Source organism: Pituophis catenifer, unplaced genomic scaffold, assembly GCF_029215685.1.
Source record: "Pituophis catenifer annectens isolate HBS135680 unplaced genomic scaffold, rPitCat1.0.hap2 SCAF_2, whole genome shotgun sequence".
NCBI lineage: Eukaryota > Metazoa > Chordata > Lepidosauria > Squamata > Colubridae > Pituophis > Pituophis catenifer.
In genome coordinates, this window is record NW_027256882.1 from 284,714,153 (window position 1) to 284,741,790 (window position 27,638).

At 42.5% G+C, this 27,638-nt stretch overlaps 1 protein-coding gene across 1 annotated transcript; it reads left to right on the plus strand.

Annotated features, from left to right (window-relative positions):
• The first annotated feature begins 290 nt into the window (after positions 1 to 290).
• CFAP53 (cilia and flagella associated protein 53) lies at positions 291 to 27,637 on the plus strand. The gene is made up of 8 exons (XM_070935993.1): positions 291 to 356; positions 3,814 to 4,046; positions 13,011 to 13,184; positions 17,770 to 18,073; positions 22,356 to 22,574; positions 24,384 to 24,600; positions 24,930 to 25,032; positions 27,409 to 27,637. The coding sequence occupies exons 1-8, from the start codon at positions 291 to 293 to the stop codon at positions 27,635 to 27,637; spliced, it is 1,545 nt and encodes a 514-aa protein (XP_070792094.1).
• Position 27,638: the final 1 nt, after the last annotated feature.

The following is a 27,638-nucleotide window of genomic DNA, read 5'->3' on the forward strand; positions in this document are numbered from 1 at the left end:
TGAATTTGCTGCAATTATTATTATTATTTTTTGCATTGCAGTTTTTAACAAGGAAACTCACTTTCGATAAGTGAAAAAAAAAAAGAAAAGAAAAAAAAGATCTGGCTGCAAATGCTTTTTGCTGCTCCCAACCCTCCCAATCCCAGGCAGGGGGATCCCTACGCAAAGCCCCGGCGGGAATCGCCCTTGCGTGGTGACGTCACTGCCCCCGCCCCCGCCTCCCAGCGTTGGTTGCCGCGGCAACTGCAGCGCGTCGGAGCCGGCGGCGAGTCCGAGAGGCAGCCGGCAAGATGATGGACGATCGGGGCCGCGTGCATCGGGAGGTGAAAGGCCCCAAGCCGTACGTCGTGGCCTTAGTGAGTCGCCGTTGGGGAAGGGGGATTGCCTTGGGGAATGGCGGGGGACGCTCACGGGACGCTCTTCTTTTTTTTTTTTTACCCGCGGGCCAGCCAAGCAGCTAGTCCTCAAGGAGGACGTTCCGTTCCGCACGGCTTTCCACGATTTAGTTCCCTTTGCTCCACGCGTTAGGGGAAGCCGTCTACCAAGCTAGCCCTGTTCCTCCCCGCCAGAGGTTGGAGCTACAGCCCTGGACATTGCATTTTCCACTAAGAAGCCTCAAATAGCAACCGGTCCCCCTCTGCGGGATGTGTAGGTGGCCTAGACACATCATTGTTGTTGTTGTTTTCCGGGTTTTGTAACTCTCCAAAGTGGCTAATAACTTCTTTAATAAATTGAGCATTTTAGACATAAAGATAGTTTGTTTCCCCATGCCAGCAACTTTGCTGAACAGCTAGTTTCCACAGCACTGTCTTATGCCTAAAGATATTTACCCATGTAGTAAGTGTATTGCTATTATCCTTCTCATCTCATCTTTCCTACTACCTTCTATTGGCATCTGAAATTTATCATTTGTTTGTATCTTATGATTAATGATTGTACTTATGATTTATGATCTATAGCCTATCCCTTTTTTTTTTGGAATTTTTTAAAAATTTTTTGAACATAACAAAACATAAAAACCATTATTTATTTATTTATTTATTTATTTATTTATTTATTTATTTATTTATTTATTTATTTATTTATTTATTTATTTATTTATTTATTTATTTATTTATTTATTTATTTATTTATTTATTTATTTATTTATTTATTTATTTGATTGATTGATTGATTGATTGATTGATTTATATACCGCCCTTCTCCGGAAACTCAGGGCGGCTTACAATGCTTTTAAGCAATAGCCTTCATACTTTTGTATATACCTGCTTAGTAGGACTTTCGGCCCCCCCCTAAGCGGTGTTCTTTTTTATACAGTCAGCTTATTGCCCCCACAATCCAGGTCCTCATTTTACCTATCTCGGAAGGATGGAAGGCTGAGTCAACCTTGAGCCTGGTGAGATTTGAACTCGCAGTAATTGCAGGCAGCTGGTAGTTAAGTGCTACTTAATAGCACTTTAGTCCGCTGCACCACCAAGGCTCTTCTACAAGTGATTGTATCACTTTTGTATATAGAATAGAATAGAATAGAATAGAATAGAATAGAATAGAATAGAATAGAATAGAATAGAATAGAATATTCTTGACCAAGTGTGATTGGACACACAAGGAATTTGTCTTTGGTGCATACGCTCTCAGTGTACATTAAAAGAAAAGATACGTTCATCGAGAATCATAAGGTACAACACTTAATGATAGTCACAGGGTACAAATAATCAAATCATACTAGGAAACAATCAATATAAATCATAAGGATACAAGCAACAAAATTGCAGTCAAACAGTCATCAGTATATACACTGGAGAGTTTATGCACTGGAGACAAATTCCTTGTGTGTCCAATCACACCTGGCCAATAAAGAATTTTATTCTATTCCTAATCCCTATTCCATTGCATGAAATGGAATGAAGCTGCTTGCTGCTATTGGTACTGCATAGTGAGTCTGGGATTAAGGGATAGAGTGCTTCTGAACATGGAGGATCAGCATAAGAGGAGGGGCTGCAGCCCTGGGCTTGGTGTGGAACTACCTCCTTAAAAAATAAAAGATGAAGGGACTATTGAGCATTTAGATCAGTGTTTCCCAACCTTGACTGTTTTAAGATGGGTGGACTTCAACTCCCAGAATTCTAGGAGCTGAAGTCCACCCATCTTAAAGCAGCCAAGGTTGGGAAACACTGATTTAGACCAATGTTTTTTGAACTCAGCTGGCTGGAAAATTCTGGGAATTGAAGTCCACACTTCTTAGAGGTGCCAAGTTTGCAAAACATGGATGTAGAAAAACTGGATGTACAACCAGGTCTAGGCATTTCTGCCACCCCTTGGTGATTACAGAATAACAGAGTTGAAGGGACCTTGGAGGTCTTCTAGTCCAACCCCCTGTTTAGGCAGGAAACCCTACACCACTTCAGACAAATGGTTATCCAACATCATCTTAAAAACTTCCAGTGTTGGAGCATTCACAACTTCTGGAGGCAAGTTGTTGTTGTTGTTGTTGTTGTTGTTGTTGTTGTTGTTGTTGTTATTATTATTATTATTATTATTATTATTATTATTATTATTATTGGTTTGATTTATATGCCGCCCTTCTCCGGAGACTCAGGGCGGCTTACAATGCGTTAAGCAATAGCCTTCATACTTTTGTATGTACCTGCTTAGTAGGGCTTTCGGACCCCCCAAGCGGTGTTCTTTTTTATACAAAGTCAGCTTATTGCCCCCACAATCCGGGTCCTCATTTTACCTCCCTCGGAAGGATGGAAGGCTGAGTCAACCTTGAGCCTGGTGAGATTTGAACTTGCAGTAATTGCAGGCAGCTGGCAGCTAAGTACTACTTTAACAGCACTTAGTCCACTGCACCACACAGGCTCCTGTGTGGCGCAGTTGTTCCACGGATTAATTGTTCTAAGTATCAGGAAACTATCAGGCTTCTCTCCTTGATTAATTTCCATCCATTGCTTCTTGTCCTACCCTCAGGGGCTTTGGAGAACAGCTTGACTCCCTCTTCTTTGTGACAGCCTATCAAATATTGGGACCCTGCTATCATGTCACCCCAAGTCTTTCTTTTCATTAAACCAGACATACCCAGTTCCTGCAACCGTTCTTCATATGTTTTAGCCTCTGGTCCCCTAATCATCTTTGTTGCTCTTCTCTGCACTCTTTCTAGAGTCTCAACATCTTTTTTACATCGTGGTGACCAAAGCTGGATGCAGGATTCCAGGGCTGTCAAACTCGTGGGCCGTGGGCCGGATGCATCACACGCTGCCCACGCCCACTTTAGCAAAGGGGGGAAAAGTCGTGATATGTCATGTGACATCATGAGTTTGAGACTCCTGCAGTATTCCAATTGTGGTCTTACCAAGGCATTATAAATTTATATTAACATGGTGAATTAATATGGTGAACCGGGCAACGGTGGCGCAGCAGATTAAAGCACTGTTAAGTAACACCAGCTGCCTGCAATTACTGCAAGTTCAAATCTCACCAGGCTCAAGGTTGACTCAGCCTTCCATCCTTTCGAGGTAGGTAAAATGAGGATCCGGTTTGTGGGGGCAATAAGCTGACTTTGTCTAAAAGAGAACACCGCTTGGGGGAGGCCGAAAGCCCTACTAAGCAGGTACATACAAAAGTATGAAGGCTATTGCTTAACGCATTGTAAGCCGCCCTGAGTCTCCGGAAAAGGGCGGTATATAAATCGAACCAATAAATAAATAAATAAATGGTTTGCAAAAGCTTGTTCGGGGCCAAGGGGGCTGCTGGCTTTCTTCTCTTCTGCAGTTGTGGCCGGATGCTTCAATTAAATCACGTTTCTTCCCGCAGAGAGCCGTGTTGCCCAATACAGCGGAGGATAGCCAGAAGCAGCTCTTTTATTGGAGGGCTCAGGAAGCAAAGCGCCATGAATTTGCCCGCTACGCCAGAACCCACGAAGTTGGGATCATTAAGGGTAAAATGGAGGAGATCAGCGAACGGAAACGACATCACCGGGAGGTTCAGAAGAGAATCGGCGAGGAAATCCAGGCTTATCTGACTGGTGAAGAAGAGAGGAAAGACAGGTAAAAAAGAAGAATTACTCAATGACGGGGTTTGTGGGTTTTGATTTTGGCCGACTAAGCCTGAGGAGAGGAAAACTGACACAAAACCTCTTATTGTCTGAGCAATACAGGTAGTCCTCAACTTACAACAGTTCGTTTAGTGACCGTTCGAAGTTACAACACTTTAGAACAGTGTTTCTCAACCTTGATAGCTGGAAGATGGGTGGACTTCAACTCCCAGAATCCCCCAGCCAGCGCTGCTGGCTGGGGGATTCTGGGAGTTGAAGTCCACCCATCTTCCAGCTATCAAGGTTGAGAAACACTGCTTTAGAAGGTGTCTTATGACCATTTTTCACACTTACGACCGTTGTAGCATTCCCTCATGGTTGTGTGATTTACATTTGGGTGCTTGACAACTGAGTCCCGTTTATGACGGTTGCAGTGTCCCAGAGTCACGTGATTCCCCTTTTGCGACCTTTCGACGAGCAAAGCCAATGGGGAAATTGGATCCACTTAACGACCATGTCACTAACTTAACAACTGTGGTGATTTGCTTAGCGACCATGGTGAAAAAAGTCGTAAAATGGGATAAAACGTACCTAGCTACTGTCTCGCTTAGCAACAGAAATTTTGGGCTCCGTTGTGGTCGTAATTCGAGGACTGTCTCTAACAGAATTTTGAATGCTTCTCATAGTTTATTTCTCTACCGTCTTTACACTAAATAAAAATAAAATAAAAAATAAAAAAATAAAATAAAAATAAAATGAGGTTTATTTCAATTTTCTTTCTCACCCTTTATTCTTGCTACATTCCTTCACATCAAAAAGGAGAAAGTATACTTTAGAATACAGGTAGTCCCTGACTTACAATCATTCGTTTAGTGACTATTCAAAGTTACAACAGCTCTGAAAAAAATAACCTCTATGACCATTTTTCACACTTACGACCATTGTAACATCCCCATGGTCACAGGATCAAAATTCGGACACTTGGCAACCAGTTCACATTTATGGCGGTTGTAGTATCCCAGAGTTACCACCTTTTACAACCTGACAAGCAAAGACAATGGGGAAGCCAGATTCACTTAACAACCGTGCTACTAACTGAGCGACTGCAGTGATTCAACTAAAAACTGGCAAGAACGGTCATAAAATGGGACAAAATTCACTTAACAACTGTCTTGCTGAGCCACAGAAATTTTGGGTTCAATTGTGGTTGTAAGTCGAGGACTACCTGTAACTTAACAAGAGGTAGGTGTTAGGCACTTACAGTCATAGAATGAGGACTATTGTAGTACCTTAGCAGACTGCACACATTTAATCTCCAGTTCAAATGAACTTGGAAAGCCTTAAGCCACGTTCATCTAAAATGTTGAACCACAAATTATAATTCATAAGCCACAGGGGAAGAAACAAGCATTAAAGAATTATGTGGTTTGCTTTGGTTTAATTAACAATAGGGTCTTGCAGGGGTGAAATCCTCCCGGTTCGGATCGGATCGTTCGATCCGGTAGCGATGGTGGCGGGTGGTTTGGAGAACCAGTAGCAAAAATCCCTTCCCAACCCCATGCCCAGCTGAGCCGCGGAATCATCAAAGGCTTTTTATTTTATTTTTAAAAGCATTTTTTCTACAACCTCTTCGGCCGAAAAAATGCTTTTAAAAGTAAAAACAAAGCCTCTGCTGATCAGGCAAGTCAGCTGAGATCGTCAGAGGCTTTTAAAAGCATTTTTTCAGCTGAAGAGGTTGTAGAAAAAATGGTTTTAAAAGTAAAAAAAAAAAAAAGTTGGCCATGCCCACTCAGTCATATTACCCCCCCACCAAGCCACACCCACAGAACCGGTAGTAACAAATTTTACATTTCACCACTGGGGTGTTGAGATGTACCAAAGATCCTTTATCTGAAAATTCGGAAAATGGGGGAATTCTGGGAGTTGAAGTCCAACCATCTTTATTTTATTCCTTTTATTTCTTTAGTTTGTCAAACATGTACAAGATAACAGGTATACGTATAAACATGGAATGAGCACAGGTAATGAGTACAAATAAATGGAACAGCGGGACAGGGACGGTAGGCACGCTGGTGTGCTTATGAACGCCCCCTTACCTCTTAGGAATGGGGTGAGGGCCACAGTAGACAGTTTAAGGTTGAAGCTATGGGGGTTTGAGGATGTAACAATGGAGTCAGGTAGTGCATTCCAGGCATTGACCACTCTGTTGCTGAGGTCATATTTTCTGCAATCGAGTTTGGAGCAGTTTACCTTGTGTTTGTATCGATTGATTGCCCGTGTATTATTGTGGTTGAAGCTTGAAGTCATTTGTTGACAGGTAGGATGTTGTAGCAGACAATTTTGTGTACTATACTTCGGTCAGACCGTAAGTGGCATAGTTCCAGTGTTGCAATATTTTCAGGATCAGACTCAATAAATTCAGTAAGAGTTAAAGGTTTAAATATTTCTCCTTTTATTTACATTAGGCATTCTATATTCACTGAATATTCACAGATAGAAGCAAAGAAGTGGGTGCATTCAGCTCCTTATATATACAATGGGTGGAGCTAGATATGGGAGTGGTGAATTATGAATACATTAAGAAGTGAAGAATAAGTTAACCCCTGATACCCCGTTCATATACTATTTACACATTAGAGAATAAGGCATTTATATCTGACAAATCCCCCTCTAAATGCCGATTCGTTATGCAACACCAATTACATTCAGATTCAGGACAGTACAAAACATACAATTTAGAAGTTAAGTATTTATGCTGCTTAGAAGGTAAAGGTTTTGTCAATATGTCAGCTAATTGTTCTGAAGTTTCACAATGCACTGCTTTAATAAATCCATCCTGAGATAATTGTCTCACATGTTTAAATTTTATATCTATGTGTCTGGACCTTTGTCCAATGGCGTCAGATCTAGATATTTCAATAGTTGCCTTATTGTCTTCATGCATAACAAAAGGCAAAGCAGGTTTTTTCCAAACATCTGAAATCAAATCATTAAACCATACAAGGTTATTTGCAGCTTTAGATAAACAAACATATTCTGCTTCTGTCGTTGAAGTGGCCACTAATTCTTGTTTACCAGTGTACCAGTAAACTGGACAGTCATTTAAGAGGAATATATAACCAGATGTGCTTTTTCTACATGAGGTGTCTCCAGCCCAGTCCGCATCTGCGTAACATGTAAGCTTTGGTTCTTTATTATCGTTAGGTTCCAACATTAAACAAAAGTCTAGTGTGTTTTTCAGATATCTTAATATTCTTTTAACAGCTTCCCAGTGGTACATTGTTGGCTTGCTGACATGTCTGGATAATAAATTGAGGGGTAAAGCGATATCTGGTCTTGTCCAATTAGATATATAAAGAAGTGAACCTATGACTGATCTATAAAATGTGTTATCTTTAAATTCAGGGGATGATTCATCAGCATTTCTTAGAAAATCAGTCTGCATAGGAGTATCACAAGGTTTGGCATCACTTAGATTGCATTTGTTTAAGAGCTCTATGATCTTATCTCTCTGAGTAAGTTTGAATCCTCTTTTAGTCTTATTAATTTGAACACCAAGATATTTGTTTACTTTGCCTAAAGATTTCAATGAGAAATGTTCACTTAGTTTAGTCACAAAAGTTTCTCTTCTCTCTTTATGTTTTCCTATGTATAAAATGTCATCCACATAGATCAATACAAATTCTATGTAATCATCACTCTTTTTGACAAAGAAACAGTTATCAGCAGTGGTGGCATTGAAGTCCATGGTTTTAAGTACTTTTACTAAACAATCATACCATCGTTTACCAGATTGTTTTAACCCGTATAAACTCTTGTTTAACAACCAAGTCTCATTCTTGTTTGTGTATTGACTGTGAGGTGCTCTTACATATATTTCCTTATCTAGTTTTGCGTGTAGATACGCAGTCTGTATGTCATATTGGAATACATCGAGATTGAGTGCTGATGCTACCACTAGAGCTGTTTTGACACTCTCAGTTCTTACTGTGGGGGAATACGTGTCAGTATAGTCCTCCGGATATTTCTGTGCATAACCTTGTGCAACTAGTCTAGCTTTGTATAGGGTATTGCCTCCCTCTAAGTTCTTAATTTTATATATCCACCTGGTACCAATAATTGTTTTATCTTTTGGTGCAACTGCAGGTGTAAATACATTTAATCCTTGTAAGCTTTCCATCTCTTTTTTCATTGCTAATTCCCATTTTTCCTTTTCTTTACGAGGGAGCTTTAACACTTCCTCATATGTATTAGGTGTCGTTGACTCACCATTCATATGCATTATATAATCCTTGTATTTATTAGGCATCTGATTTCTGGTGTTTCTAATTGTTTTTTCAGGTTTACTATTGTTATCATGCAAATATCTTGCTTCCTTTTTTGTTAGTGTGTCTGTCTTTATTTTGTGTTGGCTATTTATCCATGTTTTGGTTTTGTTTTTATATTTGTTGATATTTTGCTTTTCTATAGTCCCTTTCTCTTGAGATTTTGTATCTTTGTTGTTACTTGGAAATATTTCATTAAGATGTATTTTAGACCAGTTGGCCTGTTCATGGAACACAGCTGTTCTGGAGACTATAAATTTGTTATTATTATCAATGAATCTGTACCCTTTAGTGCCTGTCTCATATCCCATAAATCTGAGTCTTCTGGACACGTTTTCTCCCTTTCTTCTTAATTGCTTAGATATGTGTACGTCTGCAGTGACTCCAAATATGTGCATGTGTGCCAATTTTGTTTTCCTATTATACATCACTTCATATGGTGTCTTATTTACAATGCTGGACCAGGTTCTATTCTGTGTGTAATTGGAATAATGTAGGGCTTCTGACCAGAATTGTTTGCTTAAGCCAGCATCTTCCAATGTGCATCTAATCATGGTTTGTAATGTTGAGTTCTTCCTCTCTGCAATCCCGTTCTGGAACGCAGAAAATGGACTAGATGTGTAATGTAACATTCCTTTGTCCTTTAACCATTGGGAGAATTCTTTAGACATGAATTCACATCCCCTATCTGTCATGATTTGTTTTATTTTGATATTGTGTTGTGTTTCTATGCGTTTATAAAATTCTTTAAATTTTTGAAAGGTTTCATCTTTGTGTTTTAATGTATAAACAAATCCATAGCGGCTATAATCGTCTACTATGGTCAAGAAGTAACGTTTTCTATAAGTGATTGAAGGAGTTAGTGGACCAACTAAGTCCATGTGTACTAAATCAAAAATTTTGTTGGTTGATCTAGTAGATTTTCTTGGCCTGGGGCTAGTTTTTAGTTTTGTAGATTTACATACTGAGCATTCCAAATAGTTTTCACAATTTTTTATTTTAACACCTTCTGCGTGTTCAGTCATTTTTTGTACTACAGGAAAACTGGCATGTCCTAACTTCCTATGTAAGATGTGAGCACACTCATCATGAATTGGCTTACCTATTTTTGGTTTTTTTTCATTGTGTGCATCTTTGTGATCATGAGATATTTTACATTCATCATTGTCACTGTTGCTAATGTTTCCATCATCTACTTCAATACAATCTTCCATATTTGAATCAATGTTATGCAACCATTTTTCCTTTGTTATCAGATAAGGTAGGCCTCCTTTAATCATCACAGTGCCTATATCTATTTTATTTTTCTCCAAAGTCGCTTTTCCTTTAGAAAAAACAATGTTAATATCAGAATCTCTACTTAGTTTTATAGCACTTAGTATGTTATGAGGTATTTCAGGTATTAGCAATACCCCCTCTATTTTTCCTAGACCAGGTAAGGTTACATTCCCTCTACCTAATACTTGAACCTTTTCTTGGTTAGCTACCTTAATTACAAATTTATCTTCTACAAATGAAGACAATATATTTTTGTTATTAGTGGTGTGATTAGTTGCTCCAGAGTCAATAAGCCAATTATTGTTCTCATTCTGCTGTATGTTAGTGTTGTCTTGTTTATTTAATCCATTCAGTGAACCAGATTTTCTATCCTTTGAATTATCTCTGCCCCCTCTATTCTCTTTGTAATTTGGTGGGCTTCTATATCTATGTCTATCCATGGAAGACTGTCTATAATTGTATTTGTTTCTATATTCAGACCTATGTCTTTCTTTTGAAGTTTTGGGGCAATCTCTTCTATTGTGTTTCCTGGATCCACAGTTATGGCATTTAAATGTTTCATTATATTTTTCTTGGAAAGCTACTTTCCTATATGGTTTGTGTTCTATGTGATTGTTAGAACGATCCCTTCTTGAATTGTCTTCTGTTATTAATTTATTGGATAGACTTTCTATGGATAAGTATCCTAGATTGATTGTGTCTAAATGTGACATATAATTGTCCCATGATGGGTCAAGTGAGTTGATAATAACACTTTTCATTGTTTGGTCTGAAATCACCTCCCCCCTTAAATGCAGTTCAGCTCTTATTTTGTTTAAAGATATTAAGTGCTCACTTATGGAAACCCCTGGTTTTATCCTAGATGAAAAGAAATCTTTAGACATCCTTGTGGTGGTAGCTACACTGTCACTGTGAAACAAATTGAACATGCATTGAATAATTTCTGAAACAGTCAGATTTTGCTTAATGCTGTGATACATTGCAGGAGATACACTAGATATTAATAAGAAAAATGCTCTATGGTGTAAACAGTCTATTTTTAGAGTCCAAGGTCTTTTTGGGGGACTAGTGATAAAAAACAGTAAGTTTTCCTTCATAAAGACAACCTGGAGCTGCTGATACCATTCTTGTAAATTAATGCCATCTATCCTTAGCTTTGGGAAGTCACTGGGTAAATTTCCGACATTATTAGGTCCATTACTTACAACCTGAGGTAGTCCGTGGTCTCGTAAATGCAGAAAGTTACAAAACGGCGTGGGGATGCTCGCAACGAGCCTGCATGGTCTTCTCGTCAATTCATGTCTTCCCGGACCGTCTGCGTAGTCTTGCGCATGCGCATTGTCCATTTCTTCCCTGGAGTCGTCGTGAGAGGTTCTCCTCGTTGCGGCTCGCTCGTCCTGCTCCTCCTCAGACGAATCGGTCTCTGGCTCGATCTTGGGAGTCCTGACGATGGCGGCTGCTCTTCCTCTTCTTTTGAGTGCGTTGGTGCTTGCTTCGGTCTGTGGCGTGGGGCGGTATCGGCAGGGCTCTCTGGGTTCGGGCGTCGGCGCTCTCGTAGTCAGGATGGGAGCGAGCAGGTCTTGAGGCATTGGCTTGCTCGTTCGCTTCTTCGTTAGCTTTTTAGTAATTCTTAGTTTTGGCCCAAATGCAGCAAAAAGCGTTTTCATTGCTGATTTTATTTGATTGTTTGTTGAATCACCTTCACTTTCTGATTCTGATTCTTCTGAGGTGTTTGAATCTTCTTTTTCGTTTTCGTTGTCTGATAATGTTTTTCGCGCCAGAGATTTTGAATTGAGTTTTCTGATTGGCTCTGCTTCGCTCACCCTGGAGGTCTGTTGAAACCAAGATGGCTGCCATTCAAAATTTCGCGCGGGATCACCATTTTTCTTCTTCACAACAATTTTTTCTGCAGTCATATCACTCACTATTTTTGGGTCTTTTGATTTTTCATTAGTGATGTACTTCTCTCTCGCTGCTCCGCTGTTCTTCAGCATATCTTGGAGGTTCGCGATGAGGCTTTCATCATTCTTCTGGCTCTTCAATAGTTTTAATATCTCTGACCTGAGTTCGTTATTCTCTATTTCGATTTCCTCCTGATCATCATTTTCATCTATTATTTCTTCGTCTTCAGTGGTGTATTCTTCGGATTCTCTCGAAATCGCGTTTGTGGATTCGTTGGTTATTTCTTGTTCTATTTCCATTTCTTTGCTGTATGCCCTGGTGTTGGGCCTATCTTTCTTAGACATTTTTAAGTATTTATTGAGTCAATTAACCATCCTCTGCTACCAGCTTGTTGCAATATTTTCAGGATCAGACTCAATAAATTCAGTAAGAGTTAAAGGTTTAAATATTTCTCCTTTTATTTACATTAGGCATTCTATATTCACTGAATATTCACAGATAGAAGCAAAGAAGTGGGTGCATTCAGCTCCTTATATATACAATGGGTGGAGCTAGATATGGGAGTGGTGAATTATGAATACATTAAGAAGTGAAGAATAAGTTAACCCCTGATACCCCGTTCATATACTATTTACACATTAGAGAATAAGGCATTTATATCTGACATCCAGGTTGTCCAAAATTTCAAGCCTGGTGGCATAAGGTATTCTATTGTGAGCAGAGGAGTGGAGTCCTCTTCTTGTGAAATACGTCTGGATCCGCTCAATTGTATTAATGTCCGATATACAACGTGGATTCCAGGCAGACGAACTGTATTCGAGAATTGGTTTGGCATAGGTTTTGTATGCCCTAGTTTGCAGTTCGATGTTACCGGAGAAGAAGCTTCACAAAATTAGATTAACAACTCTTAATGCCTTTTTGGCAATACTGCTACAATGAGCTCTGGGGCTTAGATCATTTGAGATGAGTACTCCTAGGTCAGTGGTGAAATCCAAATTTTTTTACTACTGGTTCTGTGGGCGTGGCTTGGTGGGCTTGGTGGGCGTGGCTTGGTGGGCATGGCAGAGGAAGGATACTGCAAAATCTCCATTCCTTCCCCACTCCATGGGAAGGATACTGCAAAATCCCCATTCCCTCACTCCTGGGGGAAGGATATTGCAAAATCTCAATTTCCTCCCCACTCTGGGGCCAGTCAGAAGTGGTATTTGTCAGTTCTCCAAAATACTCAAAATTTCTGCTAGCGGTTCTCCGAACTGCTCAAAATTTCCACTACCAGTTCTCCAGAACCTGTCAGAACCTGCTGGATTTCACCCCTGTTCTAGGTCCTTGACAGAGTGGGGGACGTCTACGAGGTCGTATCCGCCCAGCTTGTATTTGGTGTTCTTACAGTTTAAAATCTTACAGCTAAACATTTGTAAAATCTTTATTAGCTTGATTTCAAGAAAAGCCCAATTGCATCTGTCTCTTTTCAGACTTCGGGATCTCCTGGAAACTGAAGAGAAGGGCTTCATTGCCGAAATGGAATCGCAGGAAGAAACCATCGACAGTCGTAGGAATAGCATGAGAATGAGAGCCAAGGAGCTGAGGGAGAAGAGGGAAGAGGCTCGGCGGAAACTAGTGGCGGAAAAACGGGAACTGCAGTTCCGGTAAGTGAGCCAAATCTAAGAATGTTCCTCTAGGAATGTCTGTGGAGATTCTCAGTCATCCAGATCATTGTTGTCTCAAATATGACTTGATATTTGACTTGTCTTGGACAGCTCTCTATCCAAGAAGATTCCACAAGCAATGGCATCCTGATTCAGGTGACCCTGAGAGTACAGATAAACCCCCAAGTGGCTTCAAGAGCTCTCAGGGGAGGGTTGATTACCACAATGGAGGAATGGCTGCAAAAGTTTATAGAGTTAGCAGAGATGGCTAAATTGACTGCTTTGATCAAAGAAAAAAAACACAATTATTTTTGTTTCTACTTGGAAACCGCTTCTGGACTTTGTGCTTGAGATGGAAAAAAACCCAAAACTCTGATTTTGCGTTTTGCTAACTAGATAGGCTTGTTGTTATAGAAATGGCTGGTTCATATGACTATTTAAAAGTAAAAAAGTTGAGATTTGATGCTATTATCTTATTCTATTGCATCAAAGGGAGTCCGAAGTCAACACCCAAGGTGAACCACAGCCCTGAGGCGGCCCTCAATGAAATTGAGTTTGACACCCCTGCCCTAGGGGGTAAACACACAAAGAGCCATTTGGACCCGTTTCCCACAGAAAAAAAAAAAAACCGGGAGCCACAAAACCCTTCCCGTGCCTGACTATTTCTTGAGTGGCCACAAAACTAGCATATGTAGCTGAATTAAACGTTCTGTTTTTTTCTGAAACTTTTCCTTTCTTGGATTTATCCATGGTTGGCCTACCAGGGGTTGAAAAGCTCAATAAATCACGTGCCGGTGGGTGTTGCACATTGGCGGCTGTGACGCATATTTTATTTATTTATGTATTTATGTATTTATTTATTTATTTATTTATTTATTATATTTCTATACCGCCTTTCTCCTGTAGGACTCAAGGCGGTGTACAGTCAAGAAAAATATAGATACACAAACATCATAAAATTGCTAATTAAAATTATTATTATAACATAGTTTGGCCCAATTAAATAGAACCTAAAATTAGATAACATTTTAAAAACATTCACATGTTCATATGTTTAGCCCCGCCTGTTGGAACATCAGGGTCTTGAGGGCACGGTGGAAGGCACGGAGATCAGGGATATTCCGTATCTCAGGGGGCACTTCATTCCAAAGGGTTGGAGCCCTCACAGAGAAGGCCCTCCCCCTGGGAGTCGCCAGTTGGCATGATTTGACTGACGGTACCCTGAGTAGTCCCTCCCTGTGAGAACGAACTGGTTGGTGGGAAGCTATTGGTGGCAAAAGACGGTCTCGTCTTGAGTGACGGAGCCGCAACAGAGGGGTGAAAGAGCCACATGCAGCTCCAGAGCCGCAGGTTGCTGACCCCTGCCCTAGGGGTTTAGATTTAGCTGTGCAGAATCCAGTAGGGCCCCTTTCTTCCCTCTATTAGCTTGGGAGAGGAGATTAAGATTCAGAGGAGCAACAGAAGTAGCAAGGATTGGCATGGAAGCCTTTTGAATTTTGTGGATAGAAGGGCAGCCATTACTCCTGTTAAGCCATTCCATCCTCCCTTCCCACCCACTCCTATCTCCTATGCCCATTGTCTCTCCTGATGGGCAAAATGACTCTTTTGCCAGCTGAGTTAATCTCTTTCAGAGATACCAGCCTGCATCCCAAGAGCCAAGTAATTTCTGACAGAATTCTTTTCAGTGACGGTTCGTTCTTAGACAGTCAGTAATTTACGTTGGTGTTGTGGTTGTTTGGGCTTCTCATTTGGAAAGAGACAAAGCCGACATGCTGAAAATATATTCCCAGATGTCCTTTGACAGTGACACAAATCAGCCACAGAGTTGGTTATAGTCTGGTTTAATAATCTTGTTGGAAGGATAAAATTTGGACAGGGAGCATCCTGTAAATGCAGAGGAGCCAAATGCTGTTTTGCTGGCCACAAATGCCAATAACCGAAGGGGCTAAATGGTTCCTTTCTTTTCTTTGTTTTTTTCTTCTTCTTTTGGCCGTACCCTTTCAGGGCCACTTCGAAAGCTGTGACAAGAGAAAAACGAAAACATTGAATTTCCCCTCTCCATATTTGGAGTCCCATTTGAAGGAGAACTTGGATATGGTCCTAGAGAACACCTGGGAGGGTTTCACCCAAGGGTGAAATGTAAAATGTGTTACTACCGGTTCTGTGGGCGTGGCTTGGTGGAGGGGGGTGTAATGTGACTGGGTGGACGTGGCTAACTTTTTTTTTTTTTAACTTTTCAAAGCATTTTTTCTAATGCTTTGAAAAGCCTCTGGCGATCAGGCAACTCAGCTGGGATCGTCAGAGACTTTTCAGAGCTTTTTTTTTAACCACCTCTTCGGCCAAGAGGTTGCAGAAAAAAATGCTTTGAAAAGCCTCTGAGGATCCCAGCTGAGCCACGCGATCATCAGCGGCTTTTTTTTTTGTTACTTTTAAAAGCATTTTTTCGTCGGAAGAGGTTGTAGAAAAAATGCTTTTAAAAGTAAAAAAAAAAAGCCTCTGATAATCGTGTGACTCAGCTGAGCATGGTGGCGGGGCGCAGGGATTTTTGCTACCGGTTCTCTGAACCACCCACCTCCATCTTTACCGGATCGGGCGATCCGGTCCGAACCGGGAGCATTTCACCCCTGGTTTCACCTCATTCTTGTAGAGCTTCTTCTGTTGATCTTCTGTAACCTAGAATCGCCCAGATTGGTGCCAGCAAGAAACAGTTGCTATTCAGATACAGATCCTTGACTTATAACCATTCATTTAGTGACTGTTCAAAGTTACAATGGCACTAAAGAAAGTGACTTATGATCGGCTTTCACATTTTACGACCATTGAAGCCTCCCCGTGGTCACATGATCAAAATTAGGATCCTTAGCAAACTGGTTCGTATTTATGACGGTTACAGTGTTCCGAGGTCATGTGATCCCCTTTTACGACCTTCTGACAAGCAACGTCAATGGGGGAAGGCAGGTTCACTTAACAACCGTGTTACTAACTGAACAACCGCTGGGATTCACTTAACAACTCTGGCAAGAAAGATCGTAAAATGGGGCAAAACTCACTTAACGCCTTTCTTGCATATCGGTGGAAATGTTGGGCTCAATCGTGGTTATAAGTCGAGGACTACCTGTATATGCTTAAAATTTAAATGATTTTTCCACTGAAGAAATCATACCCTTTCTTCTTCTCCTACCTCGACCCATTATTGTCAAATGTCTATGGAGATTCTCAGTCGTCCAGATCATGGTTGTCCCAAAGGTGTTTTTTTCAAGAGGTAACTGGACTTTTCTTTTTTTTTCCTTGAAGATATTTCGCTTCTCATCCAAGAAGCTTCTTCAGTTCTGACCGAATGGTGGAGAATGGAATGGAAGGATTTATATTCCTTGCAGTCGTCCGGTTGTTAGCACTTTCTCTCAGAGTCATTGAGGCCACTTGGAGCCTTATCTGTGCCCTCAGGATCACCTGAATAGTGATCTCCAAGTGGGCTCAATGACTCTCAGAGAGAGTGCTAACAACCAGACGACTGCAAGAACACAAATCCTCCCATTCTCCACCATTCAGTCACCCTTTAGAACTGAAGAAGTTTCTTGGATGAGAAGCGAAACGTCTTCAAGGAAAAAAAAGAAAGAAAGTCCAAAGGTGTCTTTCGAAAAAGACACCTTTGGAACTAATTATTGGTAGTTTACAGCACAATGAATAAATACATTTGGGCCTAATGTGTACCCATACTTATATATCCTACCATAACATTTTATTTTCCAGTGGTGGAATTCAATTTTTTTTACTGTGGTTCTATGGGCGTGGCTTGGTGGGCGTGGCAGGAAAAGGATACTGCAAAATCTCCATTCCCTCCCCACTCCAGGGGAAGGATACGGCAAAATCTCCATTCCCACCACAGTCTGGGGCCAGCCAGAGATGGTATTTGCCAGTTCTCCGAACTGCTCAAAATTTCCACTACCAGTTCTCCAGAACAGAAGTGAAATCCAGCAGGTTCTGACAGGTTCTGGAGAACCGGTAGCAGAAATTTTGAGCAGTTTGGAGAACCGGTAGCAGAAATTTTGAGTAGTTTGGAGAACTGGCAAATACCACCTCTGGCTGGCCCCAGACTGCGGTGGGAATGGAGATTTTGCAATCTCCTTCCCCCTGGAGTGGGGAGGGAATGGGGATTTTGCAGTATCCTTCTCCTGCCACGCCCACCAAGCTACACCCACCAAGCTACACCACGCCCACCAAGCCATGCCCACAGAACCGGTAGTAAAAAAAATTGGATTTCACCACTGCTCCAGAACCTGTCAGAACCTGCTGAATAGCATCCCTGTTATTTGCCCAATTGCATAGAAAACCTTCTCTCCTCATATGCAGTAAAAATTAAATCACCGTCCATCAACACATCAATCAAGCAATAGGAAGGCATCACATAAATACGAAACGTAGAATAGCCCAAAGCACATATTCCGGTAGAGAGAAGTTCCCTGAGGATGGGCTCCAGCACGAGTCCGAAAGCTTCGGAAGACAAAACTTCTGGTTCCAGGGACCGATCCAGATTGGATCTTGCAACTCAAAATTACAATCTCTCTCCTTCTTATTTGTGTTTCAGAGAAACTTGTGAGGAGGTGCGGTTATTATTAAGCCAGCAGCACCTGAAGGAGGTCTGTAAAGACCGGGTAACCCAGCTGGCTCTCAAGGAGGAGCTGAACAAGCAGAAGGAGATGGAGGAGGCCATGTACACCACTCTCTGGGAAGAGGACCGGTTAGCCAAGGAGAAACGAGCCTTTGAGGAGGCCAACAAACGATCCGGTTGGAGAGAGGAAATGATTAACACGCTCAATGCCCAGAAAGCCATCGTGGATGCTCAAAGGGAAGAGGCGAGGCGACTGAAGGAAGAAGAGGCAAAACTGATGGTAAGGTAGTAGCTTCTCATTTCCTCATTACAGGGAGTCCTCGAGTTACGACTGTAGCTGAGTCTGGAATGATGGTCGCACATCATGCTGGTCATCGAGGGGGTCACCCTGTGACCGTGCCCTATTTTATTACATTTTTGCAGTGGTCATAAAGTGAATCCAAGGTTCACAATGAGCGGGGTTTTTTTGGGGGCCAGAAACTGGAAGTAAATGCCATTTTTTTGAGCAAAAATCATCATAAATCATGGTCACATGACTGCAGGATGCTGCAAACATCATGTAGGTGCCTCGAGTTATGACTGTAACAACTTATGGCCGTGATTTCGGGATCAGTTATGGTCGTAAGTCAGAGACTGTTGGCATTGTACAGACATCAGCAAGAAGATTTAACGCCCGAATTGGAAGAAGGATTAGAAACATCCAATCCTTCTTTATTAATGAGTTCATTAATGTCCACAAGCTGGTTTCCAAAAGGCTTCAGGCTGTAATTCAGGGTTATCAACTTCAAACCCCCATCCATGGTACAGGTTATCCTTGATTTAGGACCACAACTGAGCCCAAAATTTATGTTCCTAAGTGAGACATTCGTTAACTGAGATCCTGCAATGGGTGTAAGGGGGGAAAAATGGCGGTAAGTCACTTTTTCCACTGCTGTTGTAACTTCAAACTGTCACTAAAGGAATGGTTGTATGTCGAGGACTATCTGTCAAGTGGGATCCTGATCTGGCAATATGGGAAGTGATGCAAAGGGACATTCAGGGGTGAAATGCTGCTGGTTCGGACCGGATTGCCCGATCTGGTAGCGATGGCGGCGGATGGTTCGGAGAACCGGTAGCAAAAATCCCTGCCGCCACCCCCCATGCCCAGCTGAGCCACGCGATCATCAGAGGCTTTTTTTTTTACTTTTAAAAGCATTTTTTCTACAACCTCTTCGGCTGAAAAAATGCTTTTAAAAGTAAAAAAAAAAAAAGCCTCTGATGATCGCGTGGCTCAGCTGGGATTGTCAGAGTCTTTTAAAAGCATTTTTTAAAATGCCGAAGAGGTTGTAGAAAAAATGCTTTTAAAAGGCTCTGACGATCACAGCTGAGTTGCCTGATCGCCAGAGCCTTTTAAAAGCATTTTTTTAAACAACCTCTTCAGCCAAAGAGGTTGTAGAAAAAATGCTTTTAAAAGTTTTTTGTTTTTTTTTAAAGTTGGCCAAGCCCACCCAGTCACATTACCACCTCCCCAACCCACGTCCACAGAACCGGTAGTAACAAATTTTACATTTCACCACTCGACACAGCTCTCAGACCACTGCCCTCCCTGCCCGCTGCAGTTGTATATTGTTCAAAGCCACCTCATATATCGTGCACTGCAGCTGTCCAACCCAGAGGTGATGAGAATGTGAGTTACTGTTACTTTTACCTTTCCATTTTGAGAACAGTTAGAAGTCACACTCCCCCAGCAGTTTGCTTGTTATTCCCTCAATAAAACTAGAGTGCACACATGTCAAAATCAGATTTACACAAGATTGGGCCCAGATGAATAAGAACCTACCCTGTTTCCCTGAAAATGAGACATCTCCTGATAATAAGCCCAATCAGCCTTTTTGAGTGCATGGGCTAAAATAAGCCCCCCCTCGAAAATAAGCCCCCCCGAAAATATTTAAATGCATGCGCACACGGTCCCCGCCATTTCCTCTGGTTAGGGTTAGGGAGACAGAGCTGGAAATCAGGTAAGATGGCAAGAGTAACCCCGTCTTGCTCCACGCGCCCCAAAATAATAAGACCTCCCTGAAAATAAGGCCAAGTGCTTATTTTTGGGGTTCAAAAAAATATAAGACATGGTCTGATTTTCTGGGAAACATGGTATTTTTTTATGCTAGCTAATGAATATTATATTGCTGACATCAATAAGAGCAGCCCAATACATTGTGTTCCTGGAGACTAGTTAAGGCTTAACGAATGGTTTTAAGTCGAGGACTAGCTGAGTAGCTCCCCAAGATCGTCTTGTCTTGCTTCCGACACCTCCCCAAAGACTTGCTGTCAAGCCCAGTACGTTTGGGTTTGATTGGCAGCAGTTCTCCAGAGTTCCCGTTACAAGAGTATGACCAATCCTTCTACCTTGATGCTTTTCCTTCTGATGGAAATGCCACGCTTAGCTACGGATCTCCCTTAGGAGGCTTGTTTCCCGCAGCAATCTTACTCCACGTTGCCTGGCAGAGACGAGTAGCTATTCCCAGGGCTGTTCTGTAGTGCCAGCATTTTCCCAGAGGTCTCTGACATGTGTTTTCTCGCTTTCCAATCAAGTATGGCTCTGTTGTCGGGGACCTTTTGGGTGTTTTAGCATCCTCTTTGCATCTTTCCAGGACTTTGTGGACACAATTGTGGGGTGGAGGAAGTGGGACTGCTACAGTAGGCCCTGCTACAAAGTAGCAAAGTAGGCCCTGCTACAAAGTAGGCCCTGCTACAAAGGCTCTACAAGACAAATTCCTTGTAGACCCCAAAGTCCTCAGATTTATATCTCATGGAAAGTTTTAGTTAACACTCAACACTGTCAAACTATTCACTAAGGCTGCATTACTATGACTATTAATCTTCTCATCGTTCCTATCACCCATCTCCTCCCACTTACTAATTTGCATAATTGCTTATTTGTACCCCATGACTATCATTAAGTGCTGTACGTTATGATTCTTGACGAATGTATTTTTTCTGTTTATGTACACTGAGAGCATATGCACCAAAGACAAATTCCTTCTGTGTCCAATCACACTTGGCCAATAAAGAATTCTATTCTACTCTGTTCTGTTCTGTTCTGTTCTGTTCTGTTCTGTTCTACTCTACTCTACTCTACTCTACTCTACTCTACTCTACTCTACTCTATTTTATTCTCTGCTTTAAAAGCAGCTGTCAATGCTAAAAGCCACCTCATCTATTCTAGCGACACCTTTAGAGGCCTTTACTTATTTGTTTACTTTTAGGATTCAAAAAGATGCCAGATGGCTGTACTGCATAAAAACAGCTAAAATGAATAAAAAAGAAAGAAAATTGTTAATAACAATAACTGCAAAATGCTGACCAAGCAGATAACAAGGAGAGGCTAAATCAGCCTCTAATGCTGGTCTGAAGAGCTTTCCTAAACAGGAGGAGAGTTGGAGCCTGTTGTAGACTTGTGACAATCACAACAAAGACAGACTTTCCATGTTCCATAAGATGACAAAAGATTTAAAAGGGAGAAGCCAGAGCTTGGCCTCTGAGCATATTGTAAGCCACCCTGTGTCTCCGGAGAAGGGCGGCATATAAATCAAATTAAAAGAAAAAAAAGAAAAACTGGTAGCCCCTCAATTTGACAGTGGCCTATAATTAAACCTGAGTTATTGTGGCTTGCTATAATCTGCTGTGCATAATTATCTCCCTTCTGCAGTCCTTGCACTCAGGTTTAGATTGGATGATAATTTATGTTAGTTGGCTATATCATTGGTTATATGGATTTCACCTATAGATCACAGGTGGGCAGCCTCTTATGCACAGGGGTAGCCCAATCATTTTGGGACACAGAGGTAATAAGGAAAGGAAAGGAAAGGAAAGGAAAGGAAAGGAAAGGAAAGGAAAGGAAAGGAAGGGAAGGGGAAGGGGAAGGGGAAGGGGAAGGGAAAGGGAAAGGGAAGGGAAAGGGAAGGAAAGGAAAGGAAAGGAAAGAAGGAAAGGAAAAGAAAGGAAAGGAAAGGAAGGGAAGAGAAGGAAAGGGAAGAGAAGGGAAGGGAAGGGAGGAAAGGGAAAGGAAAGGAAGGAAAGAGAAGGGAAGGGAAGGGAAGGAAAGGGAAGGGAAGGGAAGGGAAGGGAAGGGAAGGGAGGAAAGGGAAAGGAAAGAAAGGGAGGAGAAGGGAAGGGAATGGAAGGGAAGGGAAGAAAGGGAAAGGAAGGGAAGAGAAAGGAAGGAAAGGAAAGGAAAGGAAAGGACAGGAAAGGATCATGTGTGTTTGGAGCCAAGAATTTTCATTCTTCCTTAGATTTTAGTGAGGAGTTTGAGGGTACCCAGAAGACTTTAAACTATATTAAACCTCTGTAGAATTAACACTACTTTGTTGTCCATCTCAAAACAATGGAAATTGTGTGCTGACTCTCAGATTCATCAGAACCTCTTGATGAAGTCAGCCTTCCATATTCCCACCTACTTCATCTATTATGCTTACTTAACTCCTTTTAGCATGTTGTGGGCCATTACGTCCAACTCCTGCTCCTTCGGAACTTGTCAGGCGGAAGGTGACGAGTAACCAACTGCTGCTCCTCTTGCACAGGAAGAAGAACGGCAGCTGATCAAACTGGAGAACGAACAAGCCGAGATCAGGAGGCGAGAGAAACTGAGAGAATGCAGAGACATGTTGCTGGATTCCATGAAGATGAAAGCGAGGCGTCTCAATGAAGAAAGGCAGGATGAGCTCGCTTTAGAAATGAAGATCTTAGATCACGTCCTGCAAGAATCCCTGGAGGACACGGAGAGCCAAAGACAAAGGAAGGTAAAGCCAACAGTGCACCTGGTTGTAAGCTTGATATATTATGCAAGATACCAGTGCTGAGATTCAAATCATTTAACAACCCATTCGCTCCCTTAATGACCGGCTGGGTGGGCTTGGCCAGGGGGTGTAAGAGGTAGCACTCGGCCTCCTGCAACCCCCTGGGAGCAAAAACAGGCCGTGGGGGGATGGGACACGGGACACGCCCCTTCCTGCGCTAACCCCCCCCCATTTTGGGCCTAGGAGGCCTCCCTGAAGTCTCCTGGGAGTGAAAATGGGCTGCGGTGGGCGGGGGGGGCGCTGCACCCCCTTGCACCCTGTTTTAGGCCTAGGAAGCCTCCCTGCACTTACCTGGGAGCCAAAATGTGGCGCGCGGGGACTCCTGGAAGGAGTGGGGCGGGGCCAGCCAGCAATTTAACTACCAGTTCCCCTGAACCGGCCTAAACCGACTGGAACCGGCTGAATCCCACCACTGAAGATAACTATAATTCATCTATCTATCTATCTATCTATCTATCTATCTATCTATCTATCTATCCATCCATCCATCCATTCATCCTTCATCTCTCTCTCTCTCTCTCTCTCTCTCGCTATCTACTGTCTATATCTACTTATCTATCTACTGATCATCTACCACCAATCCATCTCTATTTACTTACTATTGATCATTTATCATCTCTCTCTCTCTCTCTCTATCTGCCTGCCTGCCTTTCTCTCTATCATTTGTCTGTCTGTCTGTCTGTCTATTGCCACATGACTATGTAGCCACAATTAGAAGAGTGATGTGTGCAATAGGAGCTACAGTGCCACTAAGTTGGAGATACGTTCGTACTTGAAGCTTTGCAGATTGTTGTATTACACAAACATATATCTGGAAAAAAATGGTGGAACTTAAAAGTTATTATATCCATACAAATGGAATGTTCCTTTTTAACTGTGTAGTAATTTCATCTTCCCTTTTCTCGGGCCTTGTTTTGGGTAAGGATGGCAGTACTGTTGTGAAAGCATGGTTTGAGCATGATGAGGCCAGGCAGATGCATAAAAATAGGCCTCGTGAGGAGAAGTCTGCTCATCCACCATGTGATAGGTCACTCCAGTGGTTTTCAGACGCACTTGACCTCAAGTAGCCTTTAATGTCAACCACTAAATTTCTTCTGCAGATTGGTTGAATGGGTAAACGGTGGCCTGAAAGATTCTCCTTAGCTCCTGAAGTTATGTAGTTGTAGGAAAACATTTCAGTTTGCCAGTTATGAAATATGGAAGACTAAGAGGATAAAAGTCAAAAAAAGGGATGGAAAAATCCATCAGAATTTCAGACCTTGCAGGTTTTTAAGCAGGGAAGCTATCAAGTAATTCATAGAAATGGAGGTCCTGCCCTTCTCCTTCCTCCTCCTTCTCTTCTTCTTCTCCTTCCTCCTCTTTTTCTTCTTTTTCCTCTTCCCCTTCTTTCCTCCTCCACTTCCTCCTTTTTCTTCTTTTTTCTCCTTCTTCCTCTTCTTGTTCCTCCTCTTCTTCTCCCTCCTCCTTCTCCTTCCTCCTCCTCCCCTTTCTTTTTTCCTCTTCTTCTCTTCCTCCTCTTCTTCCTCTTCTCCTTCCTCTTCCTCCTCTCCTTCCTCCTCCACTTCCTCTTCCTCTTTTCTCTTCTCCTTCTTCCTCTTCTTCTCCTTCCTCCTCCTCCTTCCTCCCCCACTTCCTTCTCTTCTTTTTTCTTCTTTTCTCCTCCTCTTCTTCTCCTGTTTCCTCTTCTTCTTCTCCCTCCTCCTCCTCCCCTTCTCTCCCTTTTAAAATCTCTCCCCTTTTTGCATTTTTCAGAGGGAACTCTTTCAAGAGCAGCAGATGTATCAGGCCTACCTGGCTCAACAGAAGGAAGAGGACAAACGACAGGAAAAAGAGATGGACAGGTTGCGGGCTGAGGATGCTGCCAAAATGTGGGCCAAGAGAGCTGAGAAGGAAAGGGCCCTGAAACTAGCCAGAGATCGGTTACTCAAAGAAGTCATGGACACAAGGAAGCTTCAGATTGAGGATAAATGTAAGGAACTGTTGGGGACAGTCAGCAATTTTAACTACCGGTTTGTCCGAACCGGCTGAATCCCACCACTGGGTAAGACTCACTTAACAGCTGTCTTGCTTAGCAGCAGAAATGTTGGACTCAATAGCGGCCGTAACCCTAGGACTGCCCGTATATTTGAAACAAGGACCCTACGGTGCATGGATTGTCTGTTTACGATGTAGTTAAATCTTGTAATGACCAAAACTGCATTAAGAAAGTGGGGTGGAACTATTGAGCATGGCTGTCCAATGAGCCCCGTGTTCTGTTTCGACATTAGCCAATGACTTGTGCCGTTTTCCACCTCTCAGTGCAGAGAAACGCCAAGGAGCAGGAAGATCTTCTACAGGACAAGGAATTATTAAAGGCCGCCATTCAGGAATACCAACAGATAGAACAAGAGACCTGCACAAGGTAATTGCTCATGGCCCTGTCAACAGGCCTGACTTTTCTCAATCAAAGGGCATTTCCTACTACAGGTAGTCCTCGGATTACAACAGTTCATTTAGTGACCATTCAAAGTTACAACGGGATTGAAAAAAGAGACATGATCATTTTTCACACTTACGACCCTGGCGGCATCCCCATGCCTCATGTGATCAAAATTCACATGTTTGCAACTGTCTCATATTTATGACAATTAGCAGTGTCCCGGGATCATTTTTGGTAGTTTTCTGACAAGCAAAGTCAATGGGGAAGCCAGATTAACAACAGCCGTATTAATACAGTGGTTCACTTAAGAACTATGGTAAGAAAGGTCATAAAATAGGGCAGGATTCACTGAACAAATGTCTCACTTAACAATGGAAATTTTGAGGTCTGTTGTGGTTGTAAGTCGAGGACTACCTGTACTTTCCCAAGGGCATCTTCAAGGAGGGGGAAGTGATGTCACGGGCACCATCACACACATGATGTCATGAGATGATGTGATGTCACTGTGGTTTCTACTGAATGCCCATGTGCACAGCTAGTCCTCGACTTAATAACTATTTGTTTAGCGACAGGTTTGAAGTTACAACAGCATTGAAAAAAATATCTTAAAACCAGTCCTTGCACTAATAACTGTTGTAGCATCCCCATGGTCACATGATGAAAATTCAGGTAATTGGCAACCAGCAGTGGTGAAATCTAAAATTCATTACTGCCAGTTCTGTGGGCGTGGCTTGGTGGTGGTGGGTAATGTGACTGGGTGGGCATAGCCAATTTTTTTTTAACTTTTAAAACCATTTTTTCTGCAACCTCTTCGGCGAAGAGGTTGTAGAAAAAATGCTTTCAAAAGGCTCTGACGATCCCAGCTGAATTGCCTGATCAGCAGAGGCTTTTTTTTCTTTTAAAAGCCTCTGCCGATCAGGCAACTCAGCTGGGATAGTCAGAGACTTTTAAAAGAAAAGAAACCCTTTTTTTCTTTTAAAAGCCTTTGACGATCTCAGCTGAGCCGCGCAATCATCAGAGGCTTTTTTTTTTTACTTTTAAAAGCATTTTTTGACCAAAGAGGTTGTAGAAAAAAATGCTTTTAAAAGTAAAAAAAAAGCCTCTGATGATTGTGCGGCTCAGCTGGGCATGGGGTGGGGGTGGGGGCAGGGATTTTTGCTACCGGTTCTCCAAACCACCCAACCGCCTCCATTGCTACTGGATCGGGCGAGGAGCATTTCGGTCTGGGAGTATTTCACCCCGGCAACCAGCATGTATTTAGCACAGCTGCAGTGCCCTAGGATCATATAAATTGTCTTTTGTGACCTTCCCAACTGGCTTCCAACAAGCAAAGTCAATGAGGGAAGATGGATTCACTTGACAACCATGCAATTCACTTAATGACAGCACTGATTTGCTTAACAACCATGGCAAAATGTTCATAAAATCAGGCATGATTCACTTAGCAATGGGAATTCTGGTCTCCTTGTGGTCAGAAATGGAGGATTACTTGTACTGGAAACCAGTATAATATTTGTCTGTGCTCCTGGAGAAGTAAGCAGTTGGGCTCCAAACCCTTTGGAGTGTACCAGATTGGGGAAATAGCAATAGCACTTGGACTTACCGTATTTTTCGCACTATAAGACGCACTTTCATCCCCCCCAAAAGTGGGTGGAAATGTCTGTGCATCTTATAGAGCTAATATTGTGGGGGGGGGGGCAGGGGGGTTGGTATCACCGTTGCTGCCGTTCACCGCCGCTGGGGAACACTGGAGCCTTAGCTGCCGAGCAGCTGATCGGTGGTTGGATCGGCCTCCCAGAATACTGCCAATCAGCTGTTCTAGGCGGCGGGAATCACCGCCACCGATCACTGCTGCCAATTGCTGTCGATCACCGCTGCCAAATGGCGACAGCGACAATAGGTGGCAGCAATCGGCGGCCGCAGCAATCACCACTGCCTAAAACAGTTAACTGGTGGTATTCCGGGAGGCCAATCCAACCGATCAGCTGCTCAGCAGCGAAGGCTCCAGTATTCCCCGGCAGCGGCAGCAGCTCAGCAGAATTGACTGGTGGTGATTGCAATGGAGCGGAGCCCTGACGAGCCACATGCTGGGGCTGCGATAACTGAAGCTGACCAAGCTGTTTGCTGTTTGCTGCAAGGCTAAGTCAACCTTGAGCCAGTTAAGATCGAACTGTCAAATTGCTGGCAGCCGGCAGCCAGCAGAAGCAACCTGCAGTACTGCATTCTAACCATTGTGCCACCACGGCTCCTGAAGATGAAAGGCAATTGTGGAACCAGTTCTTGGCCTTCTGAACCTCCATGGCAAGTGCTCAACGTGCCAAGTGCTAAACTCCTTTCTCCTGTACATGTTCCCTGCAGGCGTTTGCAGCAATCGAAACAATACCGGGAAGAACTCCGTGCTCAAATGGATCACCTCAAGGAAGCCCGTGAAATGGAAAAGGAGGAGGAGCGCCGTGAATATGCCCTGGCAGAGGAAGCGGAAAAGCTTTATCATCAAAAGTTGGCAGATATCCTATCCAGACCATACATGAAGTTGAAATTTCTTCACCCTTTAAGGAGGCAGCTAGTCGTTAGCTCTAGGAGTTAGT

Coding starts and splice junctions, on each gene's coding strand:
- CFAP53 (XM_070935993.1), top strand. CDS start 291: ATGATGGACGATCGGGGCCGCGTGCATCGGGAGGTGAAAGGCCCCAAG. Junction 4,047..13,010: donor GAAGAAGAGAGGAAAGACAG/GTAAAAAAGAAG, acceptor GTCTCTTTTCAG/ACTTCGGGATCTCCTGGAAA. Junction 24,601..24,929: donor GCTTCAGATTGAGGATAAAT/GTAAGGAACTGT, acceptor TCCACCTCTCAG/TGCAGAGAAACGCCAAGGAG.